Below are 27571 nucleotides of genomic sequence, written 5' to 3'. Positions count from 1 at the left end.
CTCATGAGGATTGTATGTCTGTTTATATCTGCCCAGGCGGGTAGAGAACGTTTGCTATCACACCACACACTATGCCATACCAGGGGTGAAACTTTTAGGTTGAACTGGACGGGCAAATCGCAGCGAAAAAGAGGAAGAAACGGTGGCGGGCGTTGAGGCGGTTGATTCAAGGATGGCTGGATGGCTTTGTGACGATGCATATGAATGCGGGCATTGGAGATCAAAACCTGTCGGCAGGCAGGCAGGCAGGCAGGCAGAGCATCGTAAATAAGGCATCCTGTTGTTTCTAGCCTGGAGGGTTGCCGTACAGAGTGAGCGAGCGGCTTTCGTCTCGTTGAGATCAGCATGGCGGGTGAATTGATTTAAGGTGTCCAGGCTAGGCTGCATGGTCAGCGTCGGGATTTGTAGTGGCACAGTTGCTCAACTCGCTGTTGGGTAAACTCAAGGTTAGAATACACTGAAATTGTATTCACATCACAATCAATGAGTTGTTTTCACCCATCTCTTTTTCAGGTACGCAAAAAAGTGGCAGTGACAGGGCCATGCCAAAGAACGCAAATTGGTATAAGAATTTCCTGAGCTTAACAGCCAACACTCCATATTAGCCAGTCCCACATTACACGATGACAGAGCCTCATTCCGGTTTCTCTTAGTCCTCGATTTCTCTCATCATCCAGCAGGGGTATCGTTATTCAATCGTAGCTCGTCGTATCATGCCACCCCTCCCCCCCAACACTCTGTATGTTGGCTGGCCTTCATTCCGGACCCAGTTCCTTGCATGTCCGCCTCCCAGTTACTGTGTACACTAGGAAATCCCACGTTCCTTACATCTTACAATCTTTCATCTTCCAGCTTTCTCCCTTTCATTTCCCCTTCTTGTCCGTCGTCGACCCACCGGACCCGGACCCCAAATTCCACGCCTTGACGACCCAGCTTTGCGTCCTGTCGACGTACTTCTCCTCTTCGACGTGTTTGACGCTAACGCGCATCCCGTCCTTGGTGAAGACGACATTCTTTTTCGCCATGTGGTCCGATGCCTGCTGCTCGATCTTCTTGACGCCTAGCCAGATCTGGTAGATGACCCAGGCGGTGCCGCCGAGGAAGAGGAGGACAGTTACGAGGGGAAGGATGGTGCTGGATGGGGAGAAAGGAATGCGTCAGCAATGTTCAAAGGGTGGTTGTTGTGTCAATGCCACAGGGGAGTCGATGGACTGTCTGCTGATATGCGCGGGGATATGCGATTGAGACATGCAGCTAGGAATGCTCTCACCTTAAAGTCGAGGGGCGCGCATCGGTTTTGGACTTTCCCCAGGCCATGGTTAGCGATCGGCAATTCAAAATCGAGCCTAGAGTGCGATGGGATCTGATCTAAAATATAACGAGCTGTGATGCTTTCGCGACTCGATATTTCGCATTTGAAGTTGACCAGGAGTTAACTCAAGAAGGGCAAAGGAGGTCACTTGTGTCAGGTTGACCCGACGAACTTGAACAGGTTATTGACAATAAGTGAATGCGATTAAAGGATTGCTATGTACTGGAGGAGCTGCAAAGGAGTGCGCCGGGCGCCGTATTATGTCGTAAAAATGGATGAATTGAGTTGAACTTCTGCTGATCAAGTTCAGCTGGTCAGGGTCCCGTAGGCCAATTTCAATGGAACTTGTGTATTGTTCCACTGTGTTAAATCCTATGCAGCAACCTAAAGAGGAACATGGAAATGTGTGGTTGGTTGGAGCAGGGTGAAGTTTGACGCATAAAATTAAAATGTTGGAAGTACTACGCTGTCGGAATGACTGTTGTAGATTCGCTTTCAAATGTTCTGAAAACGACGTCAACATGACCAAATCCCCATACTTTGCGATCAACAACCCCGCGTCCCAGCCCAGAAGTTATCCCAAGTTTGGGCAAGTTTGGGGACCTGGGTGGAAATTGCGGGCACATGTGAGCAGCAGTTGACGGAGGGGTAGCTGCTAGCTGGCGATAAGATAACGGTCACATGATCTTACATCCCCACGCTCAGCTCAAGTCGTTCTCCAAGAGGCCAGCTGGAGGACAGCTGGGCTAATGATAATGTCCTGTTGGCCCGTTCTTTCTCAAGCAGCCCGTCAACCCGCCCAAAACAGCAGCTGGGCGATTGTGGACAACTCGCCTCGAGATACCGGTACCAGGCTTGTGAATATGAGCACCAGGCACAGTTGAATATTTAATCTGCTTCCAAGCTCTATTTTCGTCTTTCTGTGACTCTCTCATCGGCACAGTCACAGTCAGAGACCTGGTCATTCGTAAATCCATTCCTGTCCACCACCGTGGCCACAAACAAGAAAAGGCCACACTCAACTATAGCTCGCACTGCGCAATCCCACTTTCGAGCTCTTCATCGACGACATCCCTAGACGACACCACGCCCAAACTCGCGCATCCATTTCGATACTTTGGCCACCCAAGCCGCACCCAGTATTCATCTGCTTAGTCGGCATATCGTCACGACCCAGCTGGTAAATACTCAATTGCGCCGCGATGGCTGCCCCCAACGATGGCTACGGCCAGTTCCCACCTGGCCAACAATACGATCATCCCGAGCTAGGCACTCCAGGATTTGAAGGTCAAGCAGCATCGCCTCCACCCCAAGCTGCAGCCCAGGCCATCGATGCTGGCAAGAAGAAGAAGAGGGGTTATGCGACGCAGGCGTTCGAATTTGGTGCCGGTGGGAATGCGGCTGTTGGCGGTCAAGGTCCCGGCGGCATGCCCCCGATGCCTGGCGCAGGAGTCCCTGGTGCGGTCCCTCAGCAATCCCCCGGTTATGGTGGCTACCCAGGCCAAGACTTCCAAGGCGGATATGGTGGTAGTCCTGCACCGGCAGCATACGGCGCTCCTATGGGAACTCATCAACCCGCCGCGGCAGGCGGTTACCAAGCACCGGAAGCCTACTACCAAGGAGGGGTTGTGCCTGGCGCACCTCAAGGGGTCTCTGGTATCACGGCCGGTATGGCTGGCATGAACATGGGATCTGGAGCACAACCGTCGCCGCAGCAGGGCGGACAGCAACCACCCCGAGTTGCCTTGAACCAACTCTATCCTACTGACTTACTGAACCAGCCGTTCAATGTTTCCGAGCTGGATCTTCCCCCTCCTCCGATCATCCTACCCCCTAATGTAAGTATGAGCATACCGAACTGGCTTCCTCTTTACCGTTACGCCCTGCTGATCTTTGTTCGACCCTAGGCCAGCGTGACGCAATCGCCCGACTCCAACTGTCCGCCCAAGTATATCCGATCTACTCTCAACGCCGTTCCGACTACCCATTCTCTTCTAAAGAAGTCGAAACTGCCTTTTGCGCTTGTTATTCAGCCCTATGCGGCGCTGCATGACCTCGACGATCCCGTCCCCGTTGTTCAAGACCAGGTCATTGCTAGGTGCCGAAGATGCAGGACGTATATCAACCCCTATGTCATCTTCTTGGATCAAGGTCACAGATGGCGATGCAACATGTGCAACCTTACCAACGATGTCCCCCAAGCCTTCGACTGGGATGCGGCTACGCAGAAGAGCGTCAACAGATGGGATCGATATGAGCTCAACCATTCCGTTGTCGAGTTTGTGGCTCCCCAGGAGTACATGGTCCGCCCCCCTCAGCCTCTTGTCTACTTGTTCCTCTTCGACGTCAGTTATGCCTCCGTCAGCACCGGTCTTTTGGCCACCAGCGCCCGCACCATTCTGGACAGTCTCAACAGGATACCGAATGCAGACCGCCGCACTCGCCTTGGATTCATCGCTGTTGACTCGAGCCTTCACTACTTTTCGATCCCCAAGGACGGCGACGAGAATACCGAGACGAGCATGTTGGTTGTTAGTGACTTGGAGGAGCCGTTCATGCCGGTTCCTCAAGATCTTTTGGTGCCGCTGAACGAGAGCCGAGCAAGCGTTGAGAACTTCCTCTCGAAGCTCCCAGAAATGTTCCAGAACAACCAAAGCAACGGCTCGTGCATGGGATCCGCCTTGAGAGCTGGCCACAAGCTGATTTCACCTCTCGGGGGCAAGATTGTCGTTCTCAGCGCTTCTTTGCCCAACTTGGGCGTAGGTAAACTTGACATGCGAGAAGACAAGAAACTTCTGGGTACGTCAAAAGAGAGTGGACTGCTGCAAACGGCAAGCAGCTTTTACAAGTCGTTTGCGGTCGAATGCTCCAAAAACCAGGTGTCCATCGACATGTTTCTATTCTCCTCTCAGTACCAGGATGTGGCCTCGCTTAGCAATCTCCCTCGCTATACTGGCGGACAGACGTGGTTTTACCCAGGCTGGAACGCGGGACGGGCCGAGGACGCCATTAAGTTCGCTACAGAGTTCAGCGACTTCTTGTCGTCAGAAATCGGATTGGAAGCCGTTCTGCGAGTCCGCGCGACTACTGGCCTGCGCATGAACACGTTCTACGGTAACTTCTTCAACCGGAGTTCGGACCTGTGTGCTTTCCCGGCGTTCCCCCGTGACCAATGTTACGTGGTCGAGGTGGCCATCGACGAGACTTTGCAGAAGAACGTGGTCTGTCTGCAAGCCGGTGTGCTGTACACGACTTGCAATGGCGAGCGCCGCATTCGCGTAATGACCCTGGCGTTGCCTACGACCACAAACTTGGCAGACATATATGCGTCGGCGGACCAGTGCGCGCTCACAACTTACTTCAGCCACAAGGCTGTCGAGAGAGCGTTGAGCAGTAGCGGACTGGACGGTGCTCGGGATGCTCTCCAAAGCAAGCTTACCGAGCTCCTTCAGACCTTCAAGAAGGAGCTCGGAGGTGGAAGCATGGGCGGTGGTGGCCTTCAATTCCCAGCCAATTTGCGTGGTCTCCCTGTTCTGTTCCTAGGCCTGATTAAAAACATTGGTCTCAGGAAGTCGGCGCAAATTCCTTCGGATCTGCGGTCTGCTGCGCTCTGCCAGCTCTCTACGTTACCGCTACCGCTGCTGATGCAGTACATCTACCCGAGGCTCTACTCGTTACACGACATGCCCGATAATGCAGGTGTACCGGATGGGGAGACCAATCAGATCGTGCTGCCGCCACCTTTGAACCTCTCGTCCGAGCGATTCGTGAGTTACGGTCTCTACTTGATTGACGACGGGCAGACGCAATTCCTGTGGATTGGCAGAGATGCGGTGCCGCAGCTGTTGACGGACGTGTTCGGCTTCGGGGAGCGCACACAATTGCGCGTGGGCAAGGGTTCCATCCCTGAGTTGGACAATGATTTCAATGAACGCGTTCGGGCTGTGATCCAGAAGAGCCGTGACCATCTATCGCGGGGTGTTGGCAGCATCATTGTGCCGCATCTCTATATTATACGTGAGGATGGCGAGCCCAGCTTGAAGCTCTGGGCTCAGACTCTACTGGTGGAGGATCGTGCAGACCAAGGAATGTCGTTTGGTCAATGGATGGGCATGCTGAGAGAGAAGGTGAGTAGCTGATTATGCTGCGTCATGGGAGTATTCTAGTTTCTGACGATGGCTTTTTTCATCAGGTTGTGCAGTAACGATGGTTGTTTGTGGAATATGGCTTAGAAGCATACTTGTATAGACAGACAAGCAAATGACTCTATGCTATGAGGACAGGCGATTGATAAATAATTGAACAATCAATACCAACCGGCTTGGCTTTGCGGTACCCAAGACCATGTTCTGTGATGTGTGTCAGACTGCCCGCCAGTTACTACTTCTATCCTGCGCGTGCAATTAAAGCATCCGCTTCCAGCCTCCCACTTGCCTGAGGAGACACTTACCCGAGTGGGTCGAACACTCTGCCCGTCGTGGAATTATACGTGCATATGTGTCGACCAATGCGGATTGTGGATATCAGTGTCCTTTTGATCGAAGGTCTGGAACCCACCACACGCATCTGCCGTTGTTGCGTAATATGGCATGGCCCGCATATGAGTGACTCCATAATATTACTATAGGAAATGCTCGTTCGGAGAATATGGGACGAGCCGGTGTGATCGTCGGCCGCTGAGTCATGCGTTTGGGAAATATTTGGGATGACACATTGGAGATCAAGTCCAGCTCGGCTGGGCGGTATAGTAGAGGGATGGGTAGGTATATAAAGTTGCGTTTAGGTCTTATCTGCGAGGAAGAAGGTACCTGGCTAGGGCTTGTGGGACGTGGAGAGCAAGTGGGAAAGCGCTTTGCTGGCCAGCTATGCCCATAGCCAGATCTAGATAGGCCCCAAAAATGGTGTCTCAGTTGCGCAAACACACCATTGATACTAGTGTCTGCCAGTGCGGAATGTCAACTCGGAAGACCTTGTTCGTTTCATTTATCCCTCGATTTCACATCATGGATACGAACCGAGAGGAACTCGTTTGGTTCTTTACCAAACAACCGTTGGAGAAGTGCCGAAACAAACTGTGACGATAGTCTGGATATTGGGACGCCTTAACGGGCGAGATATCTACAATAGTATATCCAACGACGCCACATAAATCCTACGGCCTGGGCTGTCTCGATCGCGACCGTCTCGGACCGATAACGAGCAGGCTATTTAGTTTTATTTTTGGAGTCTGGCTGCAAGTATACACTTGTAGGGTGCTTTCGACTACTTGTGTGACTGGCAGGCAGCTTGATCACTATTGAGTTGCACTTCCACCTCTTTGCATGACTCCTCCCGGAAAATGCAACGAGGAGATTGGCCACGGAAGTGAACATGCACACTAGAGGCTGGCAGAATACAGCCGTCACAACTGGTCTCGACCAGTCATGAAACGAGGCAGCACGGTGCCGACTTGAAACACGCGCCCGTGAGACGGTGAATTCGATATGGGCGCTTACGAAGTGTGCTGATTGGAGGCTCAAGCGTGTCGGTTCAGATTTGGATCTTGTTGAAAGAGCAAGGAGACCTGGGTCGGCGCGAATGCTAGCCGGCGTTTATGTGGTACTGGCGGTTAGGCACTTGACTTTCTTGTGTGATAAGGGGCGGCCAGGAAGGTGTCATGAGGGGGGTTCTGTGTGTTTTAAGAGGTTGGCGTCGGCAAGTTCTGATACACGACGTTGCCATTGATTGAGTCGCTATAACGACAACTGTGTGAGCGCCCCCTGCTAACAGCGATACACTGTTGTGGGCGTTGGTGTGAGATCAGATGAAGTACCTGTGATAGAGAACCCCGCCAAATCCAGACCAACCAACCAACCAACCCCCCCATGACGATGAACCTCGTCGTTCGTGGATTTTAGAATTCAACCGTCTGGTGGCTTTCACACTTGCGAGTCAAGAGAAAAGAGCTTCACTCATATTTAGACCCAACGTGGGACAGACAAGCAATTTGGAACTCGGAGGCTAGAAATAGAATTCGTGCAGAAGCCACCGCCCGGGCATCAACGAAAGGCAATGGCGAGATGCAGCATCGCTCTTGCTACCGCAAGGCCAAGACGTGATAGATTCCAATCCGGTTATGTGGGTATTGGAATGCCTATGCCAATTGATGCGACGATATTAAAGACTGGTTCAGAACCCACCTCGATAGCCTTAATCTTGATACTCGAACAACCCTTGTCTCACCTTCACGCCGAACACGCCCCTTTCCCAGCTTCCCTCCACTCTGCGATTTGACTTCCGCGAGTCCCGTCCGTGAACACGGGCAGCCCCGCTACCGCTACACCTCGAGGCTAGTCGTGCCGTTGTTTTAGAGCTGTCGTCGAAGCCAGGTTGACCCGGCGGTTTTCTCTGTGGAAGGAGGGCAATGATATCGGGATTCCATCCGTAGCTCTGTTGCATTGGATGCAACCAGCAGGCAGGGCCAAAGCCAAACAAGCCAGACCAACAGCAGCTTGTGTATGTGCATGAATGAATCGGAAGACGGGCAACGGACACTGGTTGACTAGTTGAAGCAGCCAGGCTTGCCAACCTCTAGGCTGCAAACCAGGCACAAGTGATAGTTAAAATCGAAGCTCTAGTCCTCTGGTGGTGGTGCCAGGTCCCTTCTCTGGGCGTCAAATGCTCGTTTCTGTGCCGGCCGCCCGATCTCCATTCAAACTTGGCCCGGTCCACATTCTCGCAACCCCAAGCTCCATCATCCCATTGTCACCTACCCTACCTGACCTGAAAACTTCCCGCAACTCCATTTCGACAACGACATTCTTTTCCCGTTTGCCAATATTGTGGCAATTCGCGACTAAAGTTGCTCGGCCTTTCCTCTTGTTCCTCTCTCTCTCTCATTCACAAAATTCGCGCCTGACAATTGACTTGTCGACCCGACGACTGCTTTCTCCCGCAACAACGCCACTCAATCCATCTGCGGGGCAACCACACAGCGCACTGTCACGAACCCAAGGTGAGCACGAGTATTTTCCTATTACCCCTCACGAAGATCACACAGGAGCGCGCATCTTCAGCCTGCCCGCCGAAACAGCTCCTCTGCCACTGGCCTACCTCCCTCGTCGCCTGCGGATCATCGTGCGTTCGATTTTCCCCTCTCTCGTGCAGCGCGGAGAGAAGACCAGACGAAGAAGACGTCTGAAGTTCTGTCACAAGGGGGTTTGGGCGCGTTGCATTCAGCAACCCCTGGTCACCCGACGGATTGCCGTGGACAACGAGCACGACGCATTTGCACGAGCCGGCGTTCGAGTCGCCTTCTGGAAGCCTCCTGTCATTGTTTGTCCACCGCTTGACTCGTACCGGCAGCGCACATACACACTTCCCATTGCCGGGATTCAGTCGCATCAGGAGCGGATCGCGCTGCGAGTGCATCGACCTGCGCTATCCCTCAATTCCCCTTCCATCCTCGGCCGCACAGACGATCCGGCAAGAAGCAGAACAAGCTGCCGCTTTGGTTCCCGTTAGATATTTGAAGCGCTGCCAACTGCGGCTGACCCTCTTCTCATTCGTCAGAGCTACCTTGCCCCTGTCTATTTGATATCTTCTGGTCTTTGTTGGCCAGATTCTTGGACAACTCGGCTAATCATTTAATTTGCTTCCCAGTTCAGACAACCGTCATAAGCTGAGAGCAGCCTTTACACACAAAGAAGCAAACCTCCATCTGACTCGTACCGGTCATTAGCTGAAAGAAGAAATCGCGTTGAGGACGGGAACAAAAGCACCGTCCGACCTACCAGCACACCAGTCTTTGCGACATCATCGCAAGGTCCGAGCGGAAGGAACGACGTTTCTACTGCCTACTGTCTGCTCCGAGTCCCACCTACGACGGGCATTACTGTACACTTGGCAACAGCGTCAAGACCCCAGTTCTACAGCAGTGCAATTGTCATCGAACTAAGGCCCCAAGTCTTTTCTGACCCAAGGCCTTGAGTTCAGTTTCGACGACCTCTTTCCTTCCTCACACCACCTCACCATGTCTCGATCCAACCCGCCCAACCCTGCGGGGTCCCGGAAGATCTCCTTCAATGTCAGCGAGCAGTACGATATTCAGGATGTCGTCGGCGAGGGAGCGTACGGTGTTGTCTGGTATGCTGGCAAACCACATCCCAAGCTTGCATGGAAGACTGACGAGTTTGATGCAGTTCGGCAATACATAAGCCCTCGGGCCAAAAAGTTGCCATCAAGAAGATCACCCCCTTCGACCACTCCATGTTCTGTTTAAGAACACTGCGAGAAATGAAGCTTCTTCGATACTTCAACCACGAGAACATCATCTCGATCCTCGACATCCAGAAGCCCCGCAACTACGAGACATTCCAGGAAGTCTACTTGATCCAGGTATGTCACCGCAAACAGGTGCTTGCCATCTGTTGACGCATGTTACTAACGCGCCTCGCTCACAGGAACTGATGGAGACGGATATGCACCGTGTCATTCGTACCCAGGATCTTTCCGACGACCACTGCCAATACTTCATCTACCAGACCCTCCGCGCGCTCAAGGCCATGCACTCGGCAAACGTGCTGCACCGAGATCTGAAGCCCAGCAATCTGCTGCTGAACGCTAACTGCGATCTCAAAGTGTGCGATTTCGGTCTGGCACGTTCTGCCGCCTCACAGGAGGATAACTCGGGTTTCATGACGGAATACGTGGCAACGCGTTGGTACCGTGCGCCTGAGATCATGTTGACCTTCAAGGAATACACTAAGGCTATTGACGTCTGGTCTGTGGGTTGTATCTTGGCCGAGATGCTCAGCGGCAAGCCCCTGTTCCCCGGAAAGGACTGTATGTTCCCACTAGTCTTGTGATGATGCATATCGAAAGCTAATTGGCTATAGACCACCACCAACTGACCCTCATCCTGGACGTTCTGGGCACGCCGACCATGGAGGACTACTACGGAATTAAGTCGCGTCGAGCTCGCGAATACATCCGATCCCTGCCCTTCAAAAAGAAGGTGCCGTTCCGAACCCTGTTCCCCAAGACGTCCGATTTGGCATTGGATCTTCTCGAGAAGCTGCTTGCCTTCAACCCCGTCAAGCGTATTACAGTGGAGGAAGCGCTCAAGCACCCCTACCTGGAGCCGTACCACGACCCCGAAGACGAGCCGACGGCACCGCCGATTCCCGAGGAGTTCTTCGACTTTGACAAGCACAAGGACAATCTGAGCAAGGAGCAGCTCAAGCAGCTTATCTACCAAGAGATCATGCGGTAGGACGTACGTGAGCTCGAGTTAAGTGTAGGGGGGTTGGCTATTGCATAGGATTCAAGAGCGATCCACGCTCTGGGGGACGTGCTTTTGGGAGGCGGTTGTGGTTGGACGCAGCTGGGCAGTCGGATGCTCGGTTGGCTTGGCATAGCGAGCAGAAGTATCTTGAGAGAAGCGGCGGCAGCGGAACACGACGACGAATCGGCCGCTGGTGAGCAACAACAGCGAAAGCATGAGCATGAGTACGAAACGCGAATGTTCACGCTTGATGTGCCCGAAACCAAATCTGAGAAATGGTGATGAGAAAACAGAAAAAGAGGCGTGTGTATGATTTCCAGGCCGTGTATGTCGGCCACAGCGGAAAGCGAGATTTTGGCCCAGACTTGAGTGGGAGAAGTTGGATGGTGGATGTTAGGATGGATATGGACATCTCCTTTTCTTCTCCTCCCTCCCGACCTTTTTAGCCGTCTTCTTTAAACTAAAAGCGGCCGGTTCTTCTCTAGTCTATTGATCAGTGGAACTTAGCATACTGTGGTGTGATATTCGGGGCGTGATGTGATGTGAGATCGGGACTAACCCTGGTGGTGATCCAGAATGGCTGCTTGTGATTGTGAGGCAGTGATGCGGACTGTGTGAATCTGTGTTTGATACCAAAGACGCAAAATGAAAATAAAACTAAGCTTGTAATGACTACATGGCAGCCCAGGAAAGAGAGGTATGGCTGATTCATGGAATGAGTCAAGGTGGTCCAGCACATCGTCGCTCTGTCGCATGCGTGCGCCCTCTTAATCACGAAGTTATGTGCCGATTATGAAACTTTAGATATGATTTCCCATTTGCTTGACTGTGTCGCTGTATCTAGTGGCTAAACAAGACCGACCATTCCTGCAATACCAACGCTGGTCAGATCTGGTCTTATGATGGGTATAGGCCACACATTCTGACTCGAAAATGCTGTTTCCCTATTTTGGTGCTCCTCTGACCTCCTTTGATCCCTGCCCTTTCGGTCGACATGAACGACATTGCCTAATCATGGAAGACTGTTAGTTGCCCCCAAACACATCAACTCCATGCCAGTTTCGCCGACAAAGCTGAGTTGAGCCGAGTACCTGTTGCTGCTTACACGCCTTGCCTCGACGGGCCTCAGGCATTGATTGTCCGGTAACCAATTATTCTAGATCCTGAGTTTCTCCCTTTGATCTAGAGCAGAAGGGAGGATCAAACGCCTCTGCTCGCTTCGCACAACCTTGGATATCATGGTACGCCTCTCTCAACCCCGCTTGCACTTGCTGATGTGCCCTCATGTTCTCCATTACTTCATCTCATGCAAGAAACGCCTCCATTACCACCTCCTCCCCTTCAACCCGCTCCAATAACCCACAATTCCACCCCCAACACATCAAACTTCTCCCCCTCATCACTTAGAGGCTGGTTCCCAAACGTATCGCACTCCCCGCTATGTCCGCGGCTGAAACTATCATCAAGCCAAAGTCCAAACCGCGACGTGCCGCTACCACCGCCCACGCTCAGGAACTTGGTTTCGCAGAATATGCAGTAGTCGTTTGCACCCGTGTAGGCAAAGTTCTGGAACCGGATGGAGTGGTTTTGGGCCTGGGCCTGGGTCTGCGACAATTTGTTCGTCGTCGGGTCGGTTGCACCTGGTGCCAGGTGGTTCTGGTTCTGGCCCGATGAGGTTGTGTGTCCGTTGGCAACGGCTGCTGGGAAGGAATCCGTTGTCGGCGAGGCTATTGTCGTACTACGGGTGAAGTTGTCCAGGTCGTCTAAGTCGGCTGACGGAGGGGGAGGTAAGGGGACGCGGGTGGAGGCGCGCCAGAGGAAACACTCGCCGGTGCCGAAGTAGGAGGATGCTGGGTGGGGGGCTTCGGTTAGGTAGGCGCCAAAGGTCTGTCTCGGTGCAGCATTCGTTAGTATATGCATCGTAGGACAAACAAACAAGCAGACAACAGCTTCCTGAAATAGAGAGATAGAGAGAAGCAGAAAAACTCACCCCCTGCTTCCCATCCCTTACCACAAGCACGAACCCCACCCTCCTTCCCCGGTACTCGTCACAAAGATCATACAACGTCTTCAAACTACTCCCATTCTGATACAGACTGTAAACCAACCGCCACTCATCCCCAATCTTCAGCCGTTCCGGCAAGAACGTCCGTATCTCCTCGGCAATGCTCTTGGACAACAACCTCTCCTGCGCCGCCGTATCGCTCCGGTACCCCGTCAGTTCCAGTGGCTCTAGACTCGGCAACCCCCTAGGCGAAGCGGTGCGTCGTGGCGGGGTGAAGGCCCCGTGGACGCCGTCTCCCGAAGAGTAGTAGGACGGGAACGTGGCGCTGAGCATGCTGGAGGAAAGGTGCGAGGCGGAGGTGTAGGAGGTATTGGGGAGAAAGGTATTGGAGTTGGTGTCGTAGGAGGAGATGCGGCGCCAGAGGCCGGTGAGGGCCGATCCCAGGCCGTAGGTGCTGCTAGATGCCGATTGGGAGACGGGGGTCGAAATGCCGGAGGAGGGAGGAGAGAGGTCGATGAGGTTCTCGGAGGCGGCGGGCGGTGGTGGTGGTGGTTGTTGGCGATTCATCGTGGACGAGAGCTGGCGGTAACGGTCTACCTAAAAGCAGTTGGATCGGTTCGGTTACGCGGAGGGGATACGCCCATGGACGGCCGACAGGCCCGGTGGGTTGTGTGCCTGCCTTGGTGGGGCGATGATGTAGACTTATCGTTATCGTATGATTTGGCGGGCCGCGTTGGATCTTGAATGTGAAAGGATCCAGATCTACGGAGTGGGAGTGCAATTGCTCGTCATTGGAGGGGTCCGAGGCTGATTTAGAGTAGTCCACAGCCGATGAGTAACATGTCCCGTAGACGCGACGGGTCTGATAACTCGGTGGCGCAATTTGTTAAAGAAGGTTGAACAATCGGCGGGGAAAGCCTTCAGAAGTCGTCCGATGTGATAGTACTTCAAAAGATTGGACGTCGTTCGTTGGTTGTCAAAGGGGATTGGGGATTGCTTGTTTGAAATAGGCTTGTCAGACGCGCTTGCTCCTCCTACGTACTTGGGATCACCCCTGTCATCGAAGAAATCCAACCCAGTTGAGCTGCTGGGTTTCAGCCTCCAATTCACAGTCAGTATCAACTATGCTATTTAGTCGTACTTTTATTGCCCACGTATCAGCGTTTCTATGGTTATTACAGTACAGCATGTGTTCCGACTGGTATCCGGGTCCCTTCCCGACTGAAACGCGGGGGACAAACTCTATATGATTATGTACATTCCCTCGAAGCTATTAGCTAGCTTAATTGACTAATGCTCTAAAAATGTACTGTACGAAGTGGTCGATCGGAATCTCCCACCACTTTATCAATCGGGAAAAAGCATGTTCGCAGCGTTATCTTGCATTCCGTAGCATCACAGCAAACCAGCGCCGCCTAGCTTATTTTGCAACGGTTGCCAAAGTGCAGTTGAGATATCCAGCAACTATACTTCAGCAATTTCTCAGCAAGCAAACGCTTCCATTCGTGCAACACAGCAATCCTTCTCAAGCACAACTTATTTGCCCAAGACTGAGGCATCGCTTAGTACACGGAGGTGTCTACTATTCAAGCATACCATGCACAAATAGTTTTGGTGGGGGGGGGGGGTCGGCGGGGGGCTGCATACATGAGCACATGGCTTCTCCGGACCGAACTCCAGTTCCGATTCTTCATCAAACCATGAACAGTAGGCCATTGCTAAGCACGTCCTAGATGTCCCCGACAGTATCCTACCACAGACATTAACCTGGCGCAATTGCAAGCATTGTTCGCAGCAACTATGCCCGAAACGGACATGTTGGAAACACCGCTTACCTGAACAGAACCATGATAGAGCAACCATACCCCCACATAGTATGTGATGAAGTATTGCTTTAGAACTTGCCAACTCTGATATTTCATTTCATTTCATTTCCTACTTTCCATAAACGTCGTAATCGCCTCCCACAACCCTTCCGGACTGGGCTTCTCAGCACACACATCCGGCTCATAGTCAAACGTTCGCTTAAGGTAATTCCTCGTCGTAGGCCCAATACTCGCGATGTATGTATTCGTCTGCTTGTCCTCTTCCCGAGGCAGGTGTCTAACTTTCCCCGTCTCCTCGTCCAACATTCCCAATCCTTTCAACATCCCATCACAGCCCGTCGGTGAAAAAATCACCAACCACCTCGTCGCACCCCGATCCGCCGTCCTCTCCAAAACCCGGTTCAAATCCCCCGGGAAGCTCTCCATGACCCCGGTACCATATACCACCATCTCGTCCACATGAATCCTGTTGTCCACAGGCAAACGCTCATCCATCAACGTTTTGGGGATGATATCTCTTCTCTGCTCCCCGACGAGAAAGAGTAGAGGCGGCTTGGGGTTGCGTCCCGCGTACAATGATCCGTAGTGCTCTTGTATATACGCCGCCAGCGCATCGCCGTTGCCCGTGTGCTCGCCGAAGATCTGTAGAGGCGGGTCTTGCGGGATGGATTTTAGGGCGCGGGTTGTTGCCGGACCGACGGAGTAGAGCGGTACGTCTTGGAGGTGTGGCCAGGTCTTACTGCCATGCTCTTCACTACTGTTGTCATTTTTCTGCAGCCCATCCTCAACCAGCGTGGCGAAGACCTCCACGGCGCGCTGAGACGTGAAGATCAGTCCCCCGTACGCGGCGTCTCGAGAGGCGCTAATGCGTTTCTGTTCGAGCAGGGCGCGGAGTTGTGACTGGCCCTGTTCTTCAAAACGATGCTGTAGTACAGGAACGAAGATGGGTTCGAAGGAGATGTTGCCGCGGCTAGGCGGGGTCGAGAAGAGGTCTTGGTAGGCGTCGGCAGGCATGGATTTGGTTTTGAGGAGAAGGATAGGCGATTTGTTTGGGTCGGTCTCGGGGGAGGCCATGGTGAATATATAATCTTGGACTGTAAAGCGAAGAAAATGATTGGTGAAGTCAACGAATGCGTTAATGAATAATTGGCATTCGTTCGAATCAGAAGTCGAGATGCCTCGGCCTGGTGGGTGAGCTTTGTCGACGGTTCGTACATGTTCCCCATGGGTAGCCCGGTCGGCGCAAGGATGCCGAACGCTGCGTAACAGCCGATTACAAATGTACAAAGCTGAATTGCGACTCGACTTTCTACATCCAACACTCGCTCTAGATCTCCTCCAATACACAACGTCATTCTCGCGGCTCGTAATTCTTTTCTTTCCTTTTGCCAACCATGGCCGCAGATGCCAGCTCTCCCGCCGGCCCAAACCTGTCCACGGACGCAGCTCGCCAGCCCCAGAAGCTCCCGTCAGGCGTCGTCCTAGGCAAGGACGGCAAGCCGTGGATGTTTTCCTTTCCGGTTCCATAGGATACTCTCAGACTGACGCGTTTCCAGCTGTCGCACCTGCTCCTCGGGCGCCGCCTTCGCCGCCTTCGCCTCCCAAGCAAAATCGACCCTCAAATCCGGCGCCTTCCCAGGCGCCTTAGTCGGCGCCGCCGTCTCCTCCTCCTCCTTGCCCCCGCCCGCCTATACCCCACCGGCCGACTGCCCCCCCGACGTCGCCGTCCTAGGCCGCTCCACCTGGACCCTTCTTCACTCCATTGCAGCAACGTACCCCACGACGCCCTCGCAACAAGAACAAAAGGAACTCAAGACATTCATGGGGTTGTTTTCGCGACTGTACCCGTGCTGGGTGTGCGCCGAGGATTTCCAGGGCTACATGGCGAAGGAGCAGATTAGAGTGGGGAGTAGGGACGAGTTTGGCAAGTGGTTGTGCGAGGCGCATAATGCGGTCAATGTCAAGGTTGGAAAGAAGACGTTTGACTGTGCGAGGTGGGAGGAGAGGTGGAGGACTGGGTGGAAGGATGGGAGGTGTGATTGACGGTTTTGATGTAGTGTGGACGGCAGTATGGTACTGCCGTCGGTGGATTCATGAGTTGCCGTGAATATCCTCATGGGTCATGCTGGAATAGTGAAAAGGGGAACATGTGATACAAGACTGTAAATTATGTGTCGAAACTCTACATGTGCATTGGAAGGCGTTGGGTAAACGGCTGGGTTTGTATCACCACTCACCATGGCGTCTATCTCGAGATGTCACTCGAAGGGCAGGATTGTCATATACAAGAGGTATGGTATATTATCAGTAATAGACAGCTCGACTCTAGATATAAACAAATCCCACAATCTTGACTAGGTCAAGAATCTGGATGCGGAACACCGTGCTGGTCCACCACTACCGACCATCAACAACTAAGCGGAGGACGAACCGAGCTAATCGTGACAAACTACTCTGTTCCGGCGGATCCTCTACTCTCGCAGGAATCTTACTAAACCCCAACTTCCCATCTAGAACCGTAATTAATTCATCCAGCTCTATCTCTGCCGAAATCCATTTATTCAAATTCCACAACTTGGCCTGAAGGACCTTCCCCCCCCCCGATAACCTCATAGACCTTGCGCTCTTCTCAAAGCCGCCCGGTCCGTCCTCCCCTTAGACCAGACGAATTCCCATTCTCGTTGGCCAGATATTTGTTCAGGTTGATGGAGCGCCTGCCCGTCTCGTCGTCCCCGAGATTTCTACCTCGAACCCGACAACACCCTACTGGTCTGGTGCTAGCACGAGGCGGAGAAATTGCCGATATGGACTTGCTTTTCCTAGGGCTGGTCCTGGTCCTGTCATCTTGATCGGATGGCATGAGATGCCAAGAGCGTGTTCACGGCTCCCACTAGGCTCATAGGGCTCATAGGGCTCATAGAGGCTGTCGATAAGCCACCTCGGGACGAAGTAGACGTATCCCGCTAGGCTCATGGCGCTCGCAGGCGCCGTTGCGATCAGTCGCCTGGGAACGAGGGAAAGGTGTCTTAGTAGGCTCATTGCGGTTGTAGGGGCCGTTGCGATTAGCCGCCTGGGGACTTGGTAAATATTTCCTAGTAGGCCCATTGTGCTTGTGCGGGACGGGAATTACAGTGGTATACTCGCAAGGACGTTGTGCCAACGAAGATCAGTTGGAACGCAGTGCAAGGCTCCAGAGAGGGTCCTGAACCAGCACCCCGAAAACGCAAATCGAACTTTCGGGTATTTAGTCATTGAAAAGAGACGCTGTCTTGCACATTTCCACGTGTCATACATGCCTCGTTGCTGTGTGGTGGAAGACTGATGTAAATAGGAGTCAAGCGGCACTTCTTGCTAAATACTGTTTAATTCCGAGCTCAAGGGTATCCTATAGATTGAGATGCATATATTATCTGCTATAACCTGACAAGTGCATTTTAGTTGCCATCCTTCACGTCAATCTCCTCTATCAAATCCCCACCAATCCTCGCGATTTCTGCCAACATAGCTTGCCTATCAAGCTCAAGCGATGCGTCGTCGCCTTTTATAGGTTTAAAAGAGCAAGGCAAGTTGACCCTTGAAGTCCTCGGATGACTCGCAAGTTCTTGGTTCCAAAGCCCCGCAATAACAGGGTCATCTTTGCCGCCATGGAAAAACACCAAAGCCGGCGAGTACATTGCATTGAGTTGCCTCAACAAGGCCTTCACCGGACGTTCAGCCAGAGGTAGAGAAGGCCTGCCAGTTTGCGGATCCAAGTTCTTGAAGTGCGAGTGCTTGATGCCATCATCCCGTAGAAGCGCTTTCACAACCTTCGGATCTAGGCGGATGACAACATCGTAGTGTCTCAGAGAGGACTGGAACAAGGATCGAGGATCAAGCTCAGCCCCCTTCGCCTTGACAAGTTCGCAAGCAGCTCTTGCTAATTTTGTCATTTGATTCGCAACAACCCGGGACGGACCTTGCCCTGTGAAGACGGTACCGCTTTGGGCATAGGATGTGGCAACGAACAGAACATTTCGATTCAGTCGGGGGTCGAGTCGGCGACATTCGTTGTAGCGGGCGAGGATAGCCGAGCGATCTGAAGAAGTCATGGGCTCCAAAGAATCCGAAGTATCGACGATCATAGGCTCTTCGTTCCATTCCCACCTGGACAGCAAATGTAAAGTTCGCAGAAATCCGGTCGACGCACTCGAAGGTGTCTGCCACGGGTACGACTTGAGGAATGCTTGGAGAACAAACAGTTCTACAAGCTCTTCGTTGAAATGACAAGACAACTTGTGTGAGTTGAACCAATGTTTGACCAACCGGATCGATGCGGAGAGAGTTGCAAACCGCATGCAATATGTCGCGACTGCCTGGTTGTGCAGGGGCAGGTATGTGTAGAGTCTCGTTGAGATGGCAAGAAGCTCGGCCGCCTCTGCCTGAACGTGACGTTCGCGGGTTTTGTCTTTGATTACCTTTTCCAGTTCGTTCTCCTCGGCATCGCTCTGCACCCGCAGTCGGAACGCGAATCCTGTGTCATAGACAATGTCAAGGAAAGCCAGATTTTGGGTGTCCCGGTCTGCATTATCCAGCCCAAGATGCGTCTTGATCGACTCGTTCGACTCTTCCAAAGAGCTCCCAATCTTAAGTAGAAATGCAATCTTGAGTCTTTGGATCGCTGCAAGGTTATCTGCCCATTTCCCCGAGGCTTCAAAGGAAATGACAATATCCATCGGCTGTGGTGGACCCTTGGCTGTAAGGGGCGGTTGTGAAGAAGTGTATCTGAGTTCGGGGCAAGTGCCAACAATCTGCCTGACATGAAGGGGTAGGTCTCGCAAGTCCCGAATCTCTCGTTCCAACGACTCCAATGCCCTTCTTGCCGCAAGAAAGTTCTGAGCGTCAGAAGATCCTATGCGAGCGATTGGCGCAAAGTCATCTGCGTAAAATTCCAAGGAATCGTCATTGATTTTCAAATGTCTTTTGCTGATATACCGAATAATTTGCTCGGGAATGCTGACTGTCGAATCCTTTTCCCATTCTAGACACTCGAGTATACTACCGTCTTGGAAACGCCGCAACTCGGCTTTCTCATCACCCCAGAAGTTACGGAATCTGGATGATTCCTCCTTTTCTTCAGCCGATGGCCCATGATCTATCCTTCGATTCACTGTTTCAGGCTTGAGTATCAATCCGACTAACAGACTGCTAGAGGTTGGCGTCGTTGTTTTCGATGCCGAAATTGGCAGTGCTGTCGACTTAGGCATGGTAATGCTCACGAGTTCAACCCGATCGCCCAGAGCCTTCTTCAAGACTTGGTAGAGTTTCTCGCTGAAGTCCCAACCAAGCCCGCGATAGTTTGACATGTCGAGAAATTCTGTAGTAGAAGGTAGCTCCACTTTCAGCAAGAGATCATACATCTGCAAAGGCTGGTCGACTTTGACGATGAATTCCGAGTCAAATTGGTCAAAGGTGTTATCCTTGGACGCATTAAGAGACCATTTAGCTTGCTGTTGAAGGAGGTTAGCAGACCAAGGTGCCATCTTCCACAATATGTTCAGCTCACGGGCCGAATCATACAGGGTTGGGTTGTTCTGCCGGATTGTACTCGGGTCGGAAGGAAGGGGTCCAATGATGAGCAGGTGCTTCTTTTGGAAATTGGTACCCGCTAGGAACTGAACAGTAGCTTTGAAAAGTTGGGTGCTATTGAGGGAAGGCGACAATACAGGCTCGCCCTTGCGACTACCGCCTTGCAAGAGAAGTGCCACAAGAACAGCAAACTCGAAGTGGCCAAACCCGCCTTCAGATATGCTGCCCCCGAAACCTCTCTGTTGAAGCCATATTCGACCCAGGATGCATGCATCCTTGAACGCACCACAAGACTTCGCAGTGCTGTTAAGCAAGCGTAGGTACGCTGTGTATTGACTTTCCGCCCTCAGCGTGGCATTGTAGAAAGGGGTGGGTTTGGGAGCACTTTTGGATTCGGCATCCGCGCCTTGTCGAACCGCATTGGTGGTTGGCAGCAGCTTTGCGGAAGGGAAGATGTCCTCTGGCGCGCAGGGTATAACTCGAATTGCGTAACTGGCTTCTCCCTTTGGCCGTGCCACGAGGACCGGAAGCAGATTGTTTCCATGCAATCCTTCGAATGTAAATTCCATGGTAGTGCCAAACGACTTCCGCATGCAGGCGGCAATATTGGCCAGATAATATGACCTCTTATAGAAGTAACGGCAATTCAGGTAATCCTTGTCTTGAAACAATTGTGCTGGCATCACCACAATCATGTCGATGGCCAGTCCGGTCTGGGACTTGATCATAGTCTTTAATTGGTAGCTACCGACGACATTGACCTGTGCTGGTTTCGCAATCGACAGTTTGTAATTCGAGTTCTTGTTTGGCCGAGGACTAGGGTAGGGGATGGGTATCCGGTTCGCCTTTTCGAATTTGGTCGAAGCATCACCAATCTTCAAAGATTAGTATATAATCTGGCGCACGGTAAATGCCACGACTTACAGGCAGGGACTCGTGGGGCTCTATAGCCTCAATGGTATCTTTGAACTGGCGTAGGATTTCGTCAACACCATCGAAGGTTTTGGCGTAGTCCAGCTTCACATCTTTTAGAAGTTCCCCTGCGGCTTCCACAAAGGCGCTGGCTCCCGATGAGCTCGAGGTACCATTGGGAAAGGGGAATACTCCTGAATGGCCCAGTTTCCGTCTCTTTGCTACAGATGATTCCATGTTGGCTTCAAATAGGCGATTTCCTGTTCGTTGACTTGCGGTGCGCAACAACTGGAAGACCTCAAGAATTTTTGGCAAGGTGGAGTGATAAGATAAGAGTTCGAAGCCACGTTGTGGCTGGTGGGGTCACCGTTGCAATTGTGCAACAATTATTCCGAGTTGATGTGGGATCCATCCGTCACAAATCTTTGAAATGACGCTACCGCAGGAGCTTGTGGTTCCCAGAGACATGGTTCCCAAAGACTTGGGTCCGCCAAAGTGAAGTTTCAATGGTCGAGTTATCAACCAAGACAGTTTTGTTCCAAATTCTTCTGAGACAACTGTCACGAGCCTTTTACTTCGTCAACTCGACCTGAAGTCGCATGCTTGATAGCTTCATATTGTCTGGGAACCACCAAGCGGAGTCTTCGCGATGCGGAGTCCTCGCGATATGGAGTCCTCGCGATATGGAGTCCTCGCGATATGGAGTCCTCGCGATGTGGCTGCACGTGTTAAACAATTATCCCCGGACGTATTCCGCAGAAGCTCACCCCAGATTTCTCAGAGTGCCAAGTGCCGCCATCTTCCGAAACCCGAGCTACAACGCCGTGGGGAACACTGGTAGCGCGGGGGTCAACCTTTACCCTGCTGTATGTGCCGAACCGCGATTCCGATTTATACTGCCGAAGCGCGGAGTAGCTTCAACATCGACGGATCCATATTATTATTCGTTGAAATCGCCGCAAGACCTTTAACTCGTAACTGCATTAGGTGTTGGGAATCCCCTCAACTTCACTTCTTCTCCAGCTTGTACGATACGACAGCAGATTCCCGACGTCACCAATTGCAGTCCGTTGCAGGCCATCGACCCCACCCCCCTCCACCATCGCATAATTCCTAGCCAAGATGTCTTCAACAGCAATGTATATGAGAACGCTGAGAGCCTATTCAAAATATGGCAACAATGTATTTAACTGACCAATGCGACCATAGAGACCCTCGTTGACGATAATGTGTACAGCATGCTCGCTTAATCGCGAGAACCTTCTCGGCAACCTCCCGCCGCCCCGAGATCAACAAAGTCTACCCATCAGCCTCGGAAGCCCTGAAGGACATGAAGTCCGACTCGACTCTGCTGTGCGGAGGCTTTGGTCTATGCGGTGTGCCGGACACCCTCATTGACGAGGTCCTAAAGAAGAAGGAGATCACTGGCCTGACGGCGGTATCGAACAATGCTGGAACAGACGACTCGGGGCTGGGGCAGTTGCTCAAGACCAAGCAGATCAAGAAGATGGTTGCAAGCTACATTGGCGAAAACAAGACCTTCGAGAATATGTACCTGACGGGGCAGGTCGAGCTGGAGCTGACGCCACAAGGGACGCTGGCTGAGCGTTGTGCCGCCGGTGGCAAGGGCATTCCGGCCTTCTACACACCTGCGGCGTTTGGTACTGTTGTGCAAACCGGCGAACTGCCGCTAAAGAACAAGAGCAACGGGACTCCAGACATTTTCTCGTATCCGAAGGACGTGAAAGTCTTCAACGGAAAATCGTACTTATTGGAAAACAGTATAGCAGGAGACTACGCGTTTGTGAAGGCCTACAAGGCTGACAAGCTTGGAAACTGTCAGTTCCGTCTGGCGGCCAACAACTTCAATGGTGCGATGGGCCGAAATGCCAAGATGACCATTGTGGAGGCCGAGCACATTGTCGAGCCAGGTGAGATCCCTCCCGAGGCGGTGCATCTGCAGGGCATCTACGTCAAGCGTGTTATCAAGAGCACGAGCGAGAAGAAAATCGAGAAGTACACCTGGACCAAGGATGAGAATGACTCGGATGCCAAGAAGGTGTTGGGCTCCGGCGACACAGCGGCCAAACGAGAGCGCATCGTTCGCAGAGCGGCTAAGGAGTTCAAGAATGGCATGTATGCCAACCTGGGAATCGGCATGCCCATGCTGGCGCCTGGCTTCGTGGGTCCTGAGGTTGAAGTTCAGCTACAATCTGAGAACGGCATCCTAGGTCTTGGTCCGTACCCGAGGCAAGGCGAGGAGGACGCGGATCTAATCAACGCTGGTAAGGAGACGGTCACTCTCAAGCCTGGCGCTGCAGTATTCGGCAGCGAGGAGAGTTTCGGCATGATCCGAAGCGGCCGCATCAACTTGACCATCCTGGGCGCTATGCAGGTCAGCGGGAATGGTGATCTTGCCAATTGGATGTTGCCCGGAAAAGTCAAGGGCTTTGGAGGAGCTATGGACCTGGTCAGCAACCCCAGCGCCACAAAGGTCGTGGTTACGATGGAGCACACGGATAAGAAAGGCAACCCCAAGATTGTCAAGCAATGCGCGTTCCCCCTGACCGGGCGGGCTTGCGTGTCCAGGATTATTACGGAGCTTGTAGGTTATCCCCTAAGAAGCTTTCTGAGTCAAGATTGCTAATAATTTCAATAGGGTGTTTTCGATGTTGACTTTTCCCGTGGTTTGACTTTGATTGAGATTGCAGACGGTGTCACGGTGGATGAAGTAAAGAGCAAGACGGAGGCGCCGTTTACTGTAGCGGAGGATCTCAAGCCCATGCTTTGAAGCCAGCTCGCTGGGATGGGAGGGCTTGGTATGTGATGTGTGTAAATATCATGTAACTTTGGGCTTTGAATTATGATTGAGACCGTGGACGGTTTGAATTCCACCTTGATTGCTTCATAATGTGTGATGCTCTCAGGAATTTTAAGAAGCTGTTGAGACTGGCACATTCTCAACTCGGCCCATCAAAGCCGAGCGGGGCTACCCGGTAGCCGCTAGCGCGCTCAACGTTATTTCCATTGAACCATGGGACGCGCCTACCTGAACGGTTTCTTCAAGAAGACATTATCTAGTTTAGATTGTCACAACCTACTTGTCTAGACACAATTTGAACTTGACTCTGTATTTTTCATGGTTTCATATGGTGTTTCAACGGCTCTTCTCGACTCTCTCCCCGTACTCCTACATGTGAATAGCATAGTCGCACTGGCGCTGTTGGCATTGGCTTGCTGTCAATCTGCCCAGTTGGCATCAACGGGCTCCTATTCATTCAGACTGTTAACAGTGGGCTCAATCTAGTATTCAGAGCCACTATAACGCCATATTGGGGCACCACATATCTCACCGACTCGTTGTCCACACCACCGTCTCTTCAGTTACACCCAATGGATGCATCACGACAATATGACCCAGACTCCGGGCAGGTATTCCGAGAATGGACTGTGAGGCCCCAGCGCCTCTCGCAAAACAAGACTGGCTGGGAGCGACAGCCTCCAAACTCCCGGAAACAACCAAAACTTGCCGGCACTAGTGCCCTACGTGGCTCAAAGGGACCAAACTCTCTCATGGACATGGCAATCAGTGTCGTCGGTGAGAACATCGAGCTCGTTGAGATGGAAACACTGCGATATTTCCCCGATGAGCTTCTCTGGTACATCTGGGATTACCTGGATGAACCTGAAAGGTATTTTACAAATCTTTGCAAAATCTGCTATTTCTGAAGACAAATGTTCCCTATCGCTTCGGACTCCTTGTTGACTCGTTGACAGAGGATTCAGCCTTCATGCCTGGAAAATTTTTGCAAGTTATCTCCCACATAAGAAATGGAAGCATCCTCGGAAGGAGCATTGGAATAGGGGGCCACGTGGCCAAACCTTTCAGAAGAAATTTGACAATCCGAATGCGCCGCTATCCTTATATACCAAACCATTAATCTCACCGTACAGCGACTTCCTCACTCGTCTCACCATAAGCGGAGGTGCCTCCTTTGGAGTCAATGAAATGCTCAACATTCCAGACTTGTGTAACCTTGTCGCTTTGGAGATTACACAGCCATTCGAGGCTACTCAAGCTGCCGTCTTTCCCCGAGTTAGCGATCGAGTTTTAAAGGAATGGGCGAGTACGCCCAACGTGTTCCCAAACTTGCGGTTTCTGACAATCTGGGGCCGAGACTTCACCACGCCCAAGTCCTTCCAGTATGTCTCCAAATTCTCGGCACTCGAGGTGTATGACGTTTTCGGTTCCGAGGGGGATTGGGTTCGGAGGGACGACTGGCATCCTGCTTGGAAATTGTGCAAGTCGGGCTCTCGAGCTCGATTACCACATGTGGAATCTCGGCCTCTTGCAAATATTGTTCTCGGCAAAGAGTTGACTTTATGTGAGGGCGGCATTCGACGTGTCTTCAAGCGAGTTAACGAACAAGAATCTCAGCCTCAGTCCTCAGATTCCAACATCGACTCAACAGTGATTGCTCGTAAACGGGTGTCCAACGCAGAGCCTGATGAGAGCAGCCGCATCCGTCCAAAGAAGCTAAGGGATGCAAAAGATGTGTTTGCACAGTTCGGGCTGTAGGAATCAAAGTTGCAGAACTCACCCGGGGATTTCCATTTGCAGAAGTATTGGAGCATATAGTGGTGTACTGGCTTGGCCTAGCAGAGGATCAATGCAGATGTAGGTTCTTCACTGCAATACTTGCGAGGATATGACTCGGTCCCAGTGTTCGGCAAAGTCGTATCGGAACTGGTCGCGCCAGAGGCGAGCCTCGCTCACCTCGGATGCATCATCTTGCAGGAACTCTCGGTGTCTTTAATGATGCATTATGTGAGTGGGTGGATGAGCTCTCCTGTCTTGGCGCAGACTTTCTTGAAGGCTCGGCCGCTGTCAGGGCAGTATGCTTTTTGGATTGCTTTCATGGCTTCGGCTCTGTGGTCGGGGGCAAAGGACTTCATTTCAAAGTGTTCTGACTTGGCTAGCTGTGCCTTGGCCCAATCCAACGCATGGGTCACTATTGGTTGCGGTTTTATTAGGCTGCCGTTCGTCATAAAGCCGATACAGAGACATTTGTAACCCACGAAGGTGATACGTCTAGCCCCATTCAAGGGAGTGGGATGGCCCAGGATCCTCGAGGTACGGCTTCTCGGCCAAGATCACTCATGAAAATATCCAGGTCTTGCAGCGAGGTACATATAGGTCCTGCCGAGCCGAGCACAATGGGTTCCGTCGAGAAACCGCCATGTAGGAAACCTTTCATAGGGAGAACATAACTCATCGCCTTAAACCCATAGATCCTACAGAACCCAGCCGGACAGCTCACACTGCCACCGAGATCCATCTCAAACCTCAGCACCGAGCCCTAAGCGCAATGAGCGCCGCCTCATCCTCCGGTCGATCCTCCGGCAGACAAGTCGATGTCATGCGGATTCAACACCCATATGCAGCTTGTTACTTACAGGCACGCCAAGAATTAGGCCTACTGGCTTGCCGTATCGTTCAAGATACTCATCCAGCTCCTTAGAACGAGCGGTGGCCTCGTCAGGGAGCCTTTCGTCCGACATAATACGAGCTAGTCGGCGATAATGGGAGCTTAGCGAAGGCAGTGGCGACGTCGACGGCGGGGATTTTCGGGTGCGCAGTATCTCGGCTTTGGCTACGGCATCGTATTGGGAAGATATTTCTGATTTCTGAGGGAGAGGATGCCGCGGGCGGAGGGATTGGGTGCGAAATCTCTGGGCAGTTTGTAAATGAGTTACTGCAGAGAGGATGTGTAGGACTGGGATATCCTTAGTGAGTTTGAATTGGATGGAGGAGACGACGGACTCGAAGGCGGGTGTCCCTCGGGAGAAGGGAGGATCATGGTGGATCCGTAATATGACATCGTGGGACTCGAGGAGTTCTGTAGACTTTTTATTCACGGATATAAGTGTGACATGCTCGAATGGGCAACCTATATACTCGCTTTATTCCACTTGGCGGCAGTGATTCACCAACATCATTATGTCCCATGAGCTGATTTGATAAGAACGATTTCCATATCACATATCTGGTCCCCACGATCGCCTAGGTCACCATGACACGGGAGCCGTTGTAAAACTCTTCTCCAGGCTACCAAGACTGCCCTGTACCGTTTTTTGCTTAGGCAGCATGTATGCGAGCATCAAACCATGTGGCACACGTATTCAGGCTTTTTGAAGGGAATGATTGGAGTGCCCTATGCAAATGGCGCTTCTCATCAGAGCCGATAGAGTTTGACGCCGGTACTTTAGTCACTTTAGTGAACCAATCTTGCGGGACCATCATTTCCTGGGTGAAGTTTCAGTCATGTGCCATTTGACGCCGGCAGTAATGTGATGCAACTTGCTTGAATGAGGCATGTGTAGGTGGGTGGACCGTTGAGGGGTAGGATCTACCATTCAATCAACGTGACTTGACGTGTCAAACCCGCCTTTAGTTACTGTCCCACATCGTACACCTTTCAGACGTCATATCCGTGTCCAGCCTGTCTGTCTAGCGGATTATCTGCTGAATGGACAAGTTGAAGGACGACTTTTCAATGTTGTTGTATACCTTTGGGATCGGGCTTCTGGATCGGGCTTCTCCGCAACGTGATATTCTGTTCCTTCAGTCAGCCAGTACCGCCGCCAAGGGCATCGTACTACGGGCCTAATATAACCCATCGGTA

The 27571-nt window shown here is 52.1% G+C and overlaps 10 protein-coding genes across 10 annotated transcripts; 6 read left to right on the top strand and 4 right to left on the bottom strand.

The window, feature by feature from the left end:
- Window positions 1-863: 863 nt before the first annotated feature.
- Window positions 864-1317, bottom strand: BCR38DRAFT_411996 (uncharacterized protein; the record flags this gene model as incomplete). The annotated part of the gene is made up of 2 exons (XM_040858638.1): window positions 864-1134; window positions 1271-1317. The coding sequence occupies 2 exons, from the start codon at window positions 1315-1317 to the stop codon at window positions 864-866; spliced, it is 318 nt and encodes a 105-aa protein (XP_040713116.1).
- A 1197-nt stretch (window positions 1318-2514) lies between these two features.
- On the top strand, window positions 2515-5534 carry BCR38DRAFT_496835 (uncharacterized protein; the record flags this gene model as incomplete). The annotated part of the gene is made up of 2 exons (XM_040864758.1): window positions 2515-3150; window positions 3220-5534. 2 exons carry the CDS (start codon window positions 2515-2517, stop codon window positions 5449-5451), a joined length of 2868 nt encoding a protein of 955 aa, XP_040713115.1. The 3' UTR covers window positions 5452-5534.
- A 2326-nt stretch (window positions 5535-7860) lies between these two features.
- Window positions 7861-9225, top strand: BCR38DRAFT_48599 (uncharacterized protein). The gene has a single exon (XM_040863970.1). It carries the CDS (start codon window positions 7970-7972, stop codon window positions 8813-8815), a length of 846 nt encoding a protein of 281 aa, XP_040713114.1. The 5' UTR covers window positions 7861-7969; the 3' UTR covers window positions 8816-9225.
- BCR38DRAFT_48554 (kinase-like domain-containing protein) lies at window positions 9070-10591 on the top strand. Its single transcript, XM_040863899.1, has 4 exons — window positions 9070-9436; window positions 9493-9688; window positions 9754-10135; window positions 10189-10591. Exons 1-4 carry the CDS (start codon window positions 9324-9326, stop codon window positions 10563-10565), a joined length of 1068 nt encoding a protein of 355 aa, XP_040713113.1. The 5' UTR covers window positions 9070-9323; the 3' UTR covers window positions 10566-10591.
- A 1327-nt stretch (window positions 10592-11918) lies between these two features.
- BCR38DRAFT_349182 (oxidation resistance protein 1) lies at window positions 11919-12915 on the bottom strand (the record flags this gene model as incomplete). Its single annotated transcript, XM_040856468.1, has 3 exons — window positions 11919-12170; window positions 12273-12464; window positions 12568-12915. The coding sequence occupies 3 exons, from the start codon at window positions 12913-12915 to the stop codon at window positions 11919-11921; spliced, it is 792 nt and encodes a 263-aa protein (XP_040713112.1).
- A 1595-nt stretch (window positions 12916-14510) lies between these two features.
- On the bottom strand, window positions 14511-15482 carry BCR38DRAFT_411992 (tetrapyrrole biosynthesis, uroporphyrinogen III synthase; the record flags this gene model as incomplete). The annotated part of the gene is made up of 1 exon (XM_040858637.1): window positions 14511-15482. The coding sequence occupies one exon, from the start codon at window positions 15480-15482 to the stop codon at window positions 14511-14513; it is 972 nt and encodes a 323-aa protein (XP_040713111.1).
- A 194-nt stretch (window positions 15483-15676) lies between these two features.
- Window positions 15677-16797, top strand: BCR38DRAFT_48493 (Erv1/Alr family protein). Its single transcript, XM_040863810.1, has 2 exons — window positions 15677-15909; window positions 15965-16797. Exons 1-2 carry the CDS (start codon window positions 15803-15805, stop codon window positions 16449-16451), a joined length of 594 nt encoding a protein of 197 aa, XP_040713110.1. The 5' UTR covers window positions 15677-15802; the 3' UTR covers window positions 16452-16797.
- Window positions 16798-17768: 971 nt separating this feature from the next.
- Window positions 17769-21188, bottom strand: BCR38DRAFT_374574 (Nrap protein). Its single transcript, XM_040857324.1, has 2 exons — window positions 20898-21188; window positions 17769-20848 (listed from the first exon to the last, which is right to left on the bottom strand). The coding sequence occupies exons 1-2, from the start codon at window positions 21120-21122 to the stop codon at window positions 17843-17845; spliced, it is 3231 nt and encodes a 1076-aa protein (XP_040713109.1). The 5' UTR covers window positions 21123-21188; the 3' UTR covers window positions 17769-17842.
- Window positions 21189-22007: 819 nt separating this feature from the next.
- Window positions 22008-23676, top strand: BCR38DRAFT_487939 (coenzyme A transferase; the record flags this gene model as incomplete). Its single annotated transcript, XM_040864214.1, has 3 exons — window positions 22008-22067; window positions 22123-23490; window positions 23545-23676. 3 exons carry the CDS (start codon window positions 22008-22010, stop codon window positions 23674-23676), a joined length of 1560 nt encoding a protein of 519 aa, XP_040713108.1.
- A 602-nt stretch (window positions 23677-24278) lies between these two features.
- Window positions 24279-25464, top strand: BCR38DRAFT_349849 (uncharacterized protein; the record flags this gene model as incomplete). Its single annotated transcript, XM_040856522.1, has 2 exons — window positions 24279-24577; window positions 24663-25464. The coding sequence occupies 2 exons, from the start codon at window positions 24279-24281 to the stop codon at window positions 25462-25464; spliced, it is 1101 nt and encodes a 366-aa protein (XP_040713107.1).
- Window positions 25465-27571: the final 2107 nt, after the last annotated feature.

Source organism: Pseudomassariella vexata (assembly GCF_002105095.1).
Source record: "Pseudomassariella vexata strain CBS 129021 chromosome Unknown BCR38scaffold_11, whole genome shotgun sequence".
In the NCBI taxonomy this organism is placed as follows: domain Eukaryota; kingdom Fungi; phylum Ascomycota; class Sordariomycetes; order Amphisphaeriales; family Pseudomassariaceae; genus Pseudomassariella; species Pseudomassariella vexata.
The sequence above is the reverse complement of the archived record's forward strand: the minus strand, read 5'-3'. Positions and strand labels throughout refer to the sequence as shown.

Excerpts from the sequence above, each read along its gene's own strand:
- BCR38DRAFT_48554 (XM_040863899.1), top strand. The coding sequence starts at position 9,324 with ATGTCTCGATCCAACCCGCCCAACCCTGCGGGGTCCCGGAAGATCTCC. Across the intron at positions 9,437-9,492 it reads GGAGCGTACGGTGTTGTCTG|TTCGGCAATACATAAGCCCT; the intron begins GTATGCTGGCAA and ends AGTTTGATGCAG. Across the intron at positions 10,136-10,188 it reads CCTGTTCCCCGGAAAGGACT|ACCACCACCAACTGACCCTC; the intron begins GTATGTTCCCAC and ends AATTGGCTATAG.
- BCR38DRAFT_48493 (XM_040863810.1), top strand. The coding sequence starts at position 15,803 with ATGGCCGCAGATGCCAGCTCTCCCGCCGGCCCAAACCTGTCCACGGAC. Across the intron at positions 15,910-15,964 it reads CTAGGCAAGGACGGCAAGCC|CTGTCGCACCTGCTCCTCGG; the intron begins GTGGATGTTTTC and ends ACGCGTTTCCAG.
- BCR38DRAFT_374574 (XM_040857324.1), bottom strand. The coding sequence starts at position 21,122 with ATGGAATCATCTGTAGCAAAGAGACGGAAACTGGGCCATTCAGGAGTA. Across the intron at positions 20,849-20,897 it reads AGCCCCACGAGTCCCTGCCT|ATTGGTGATGCTTCGACCAA; the intron begins GTAAGTCGTGGC and ends TAATCTTTGAAG.
- BCR38DRAFT_48599 (XM_040863970.1), top strand. The coding sequence starts at position 7,970 with ATGCTCGTTTCTGTGCCGGCCGCCCGATCTCCATTCAAACTTGGCCCG.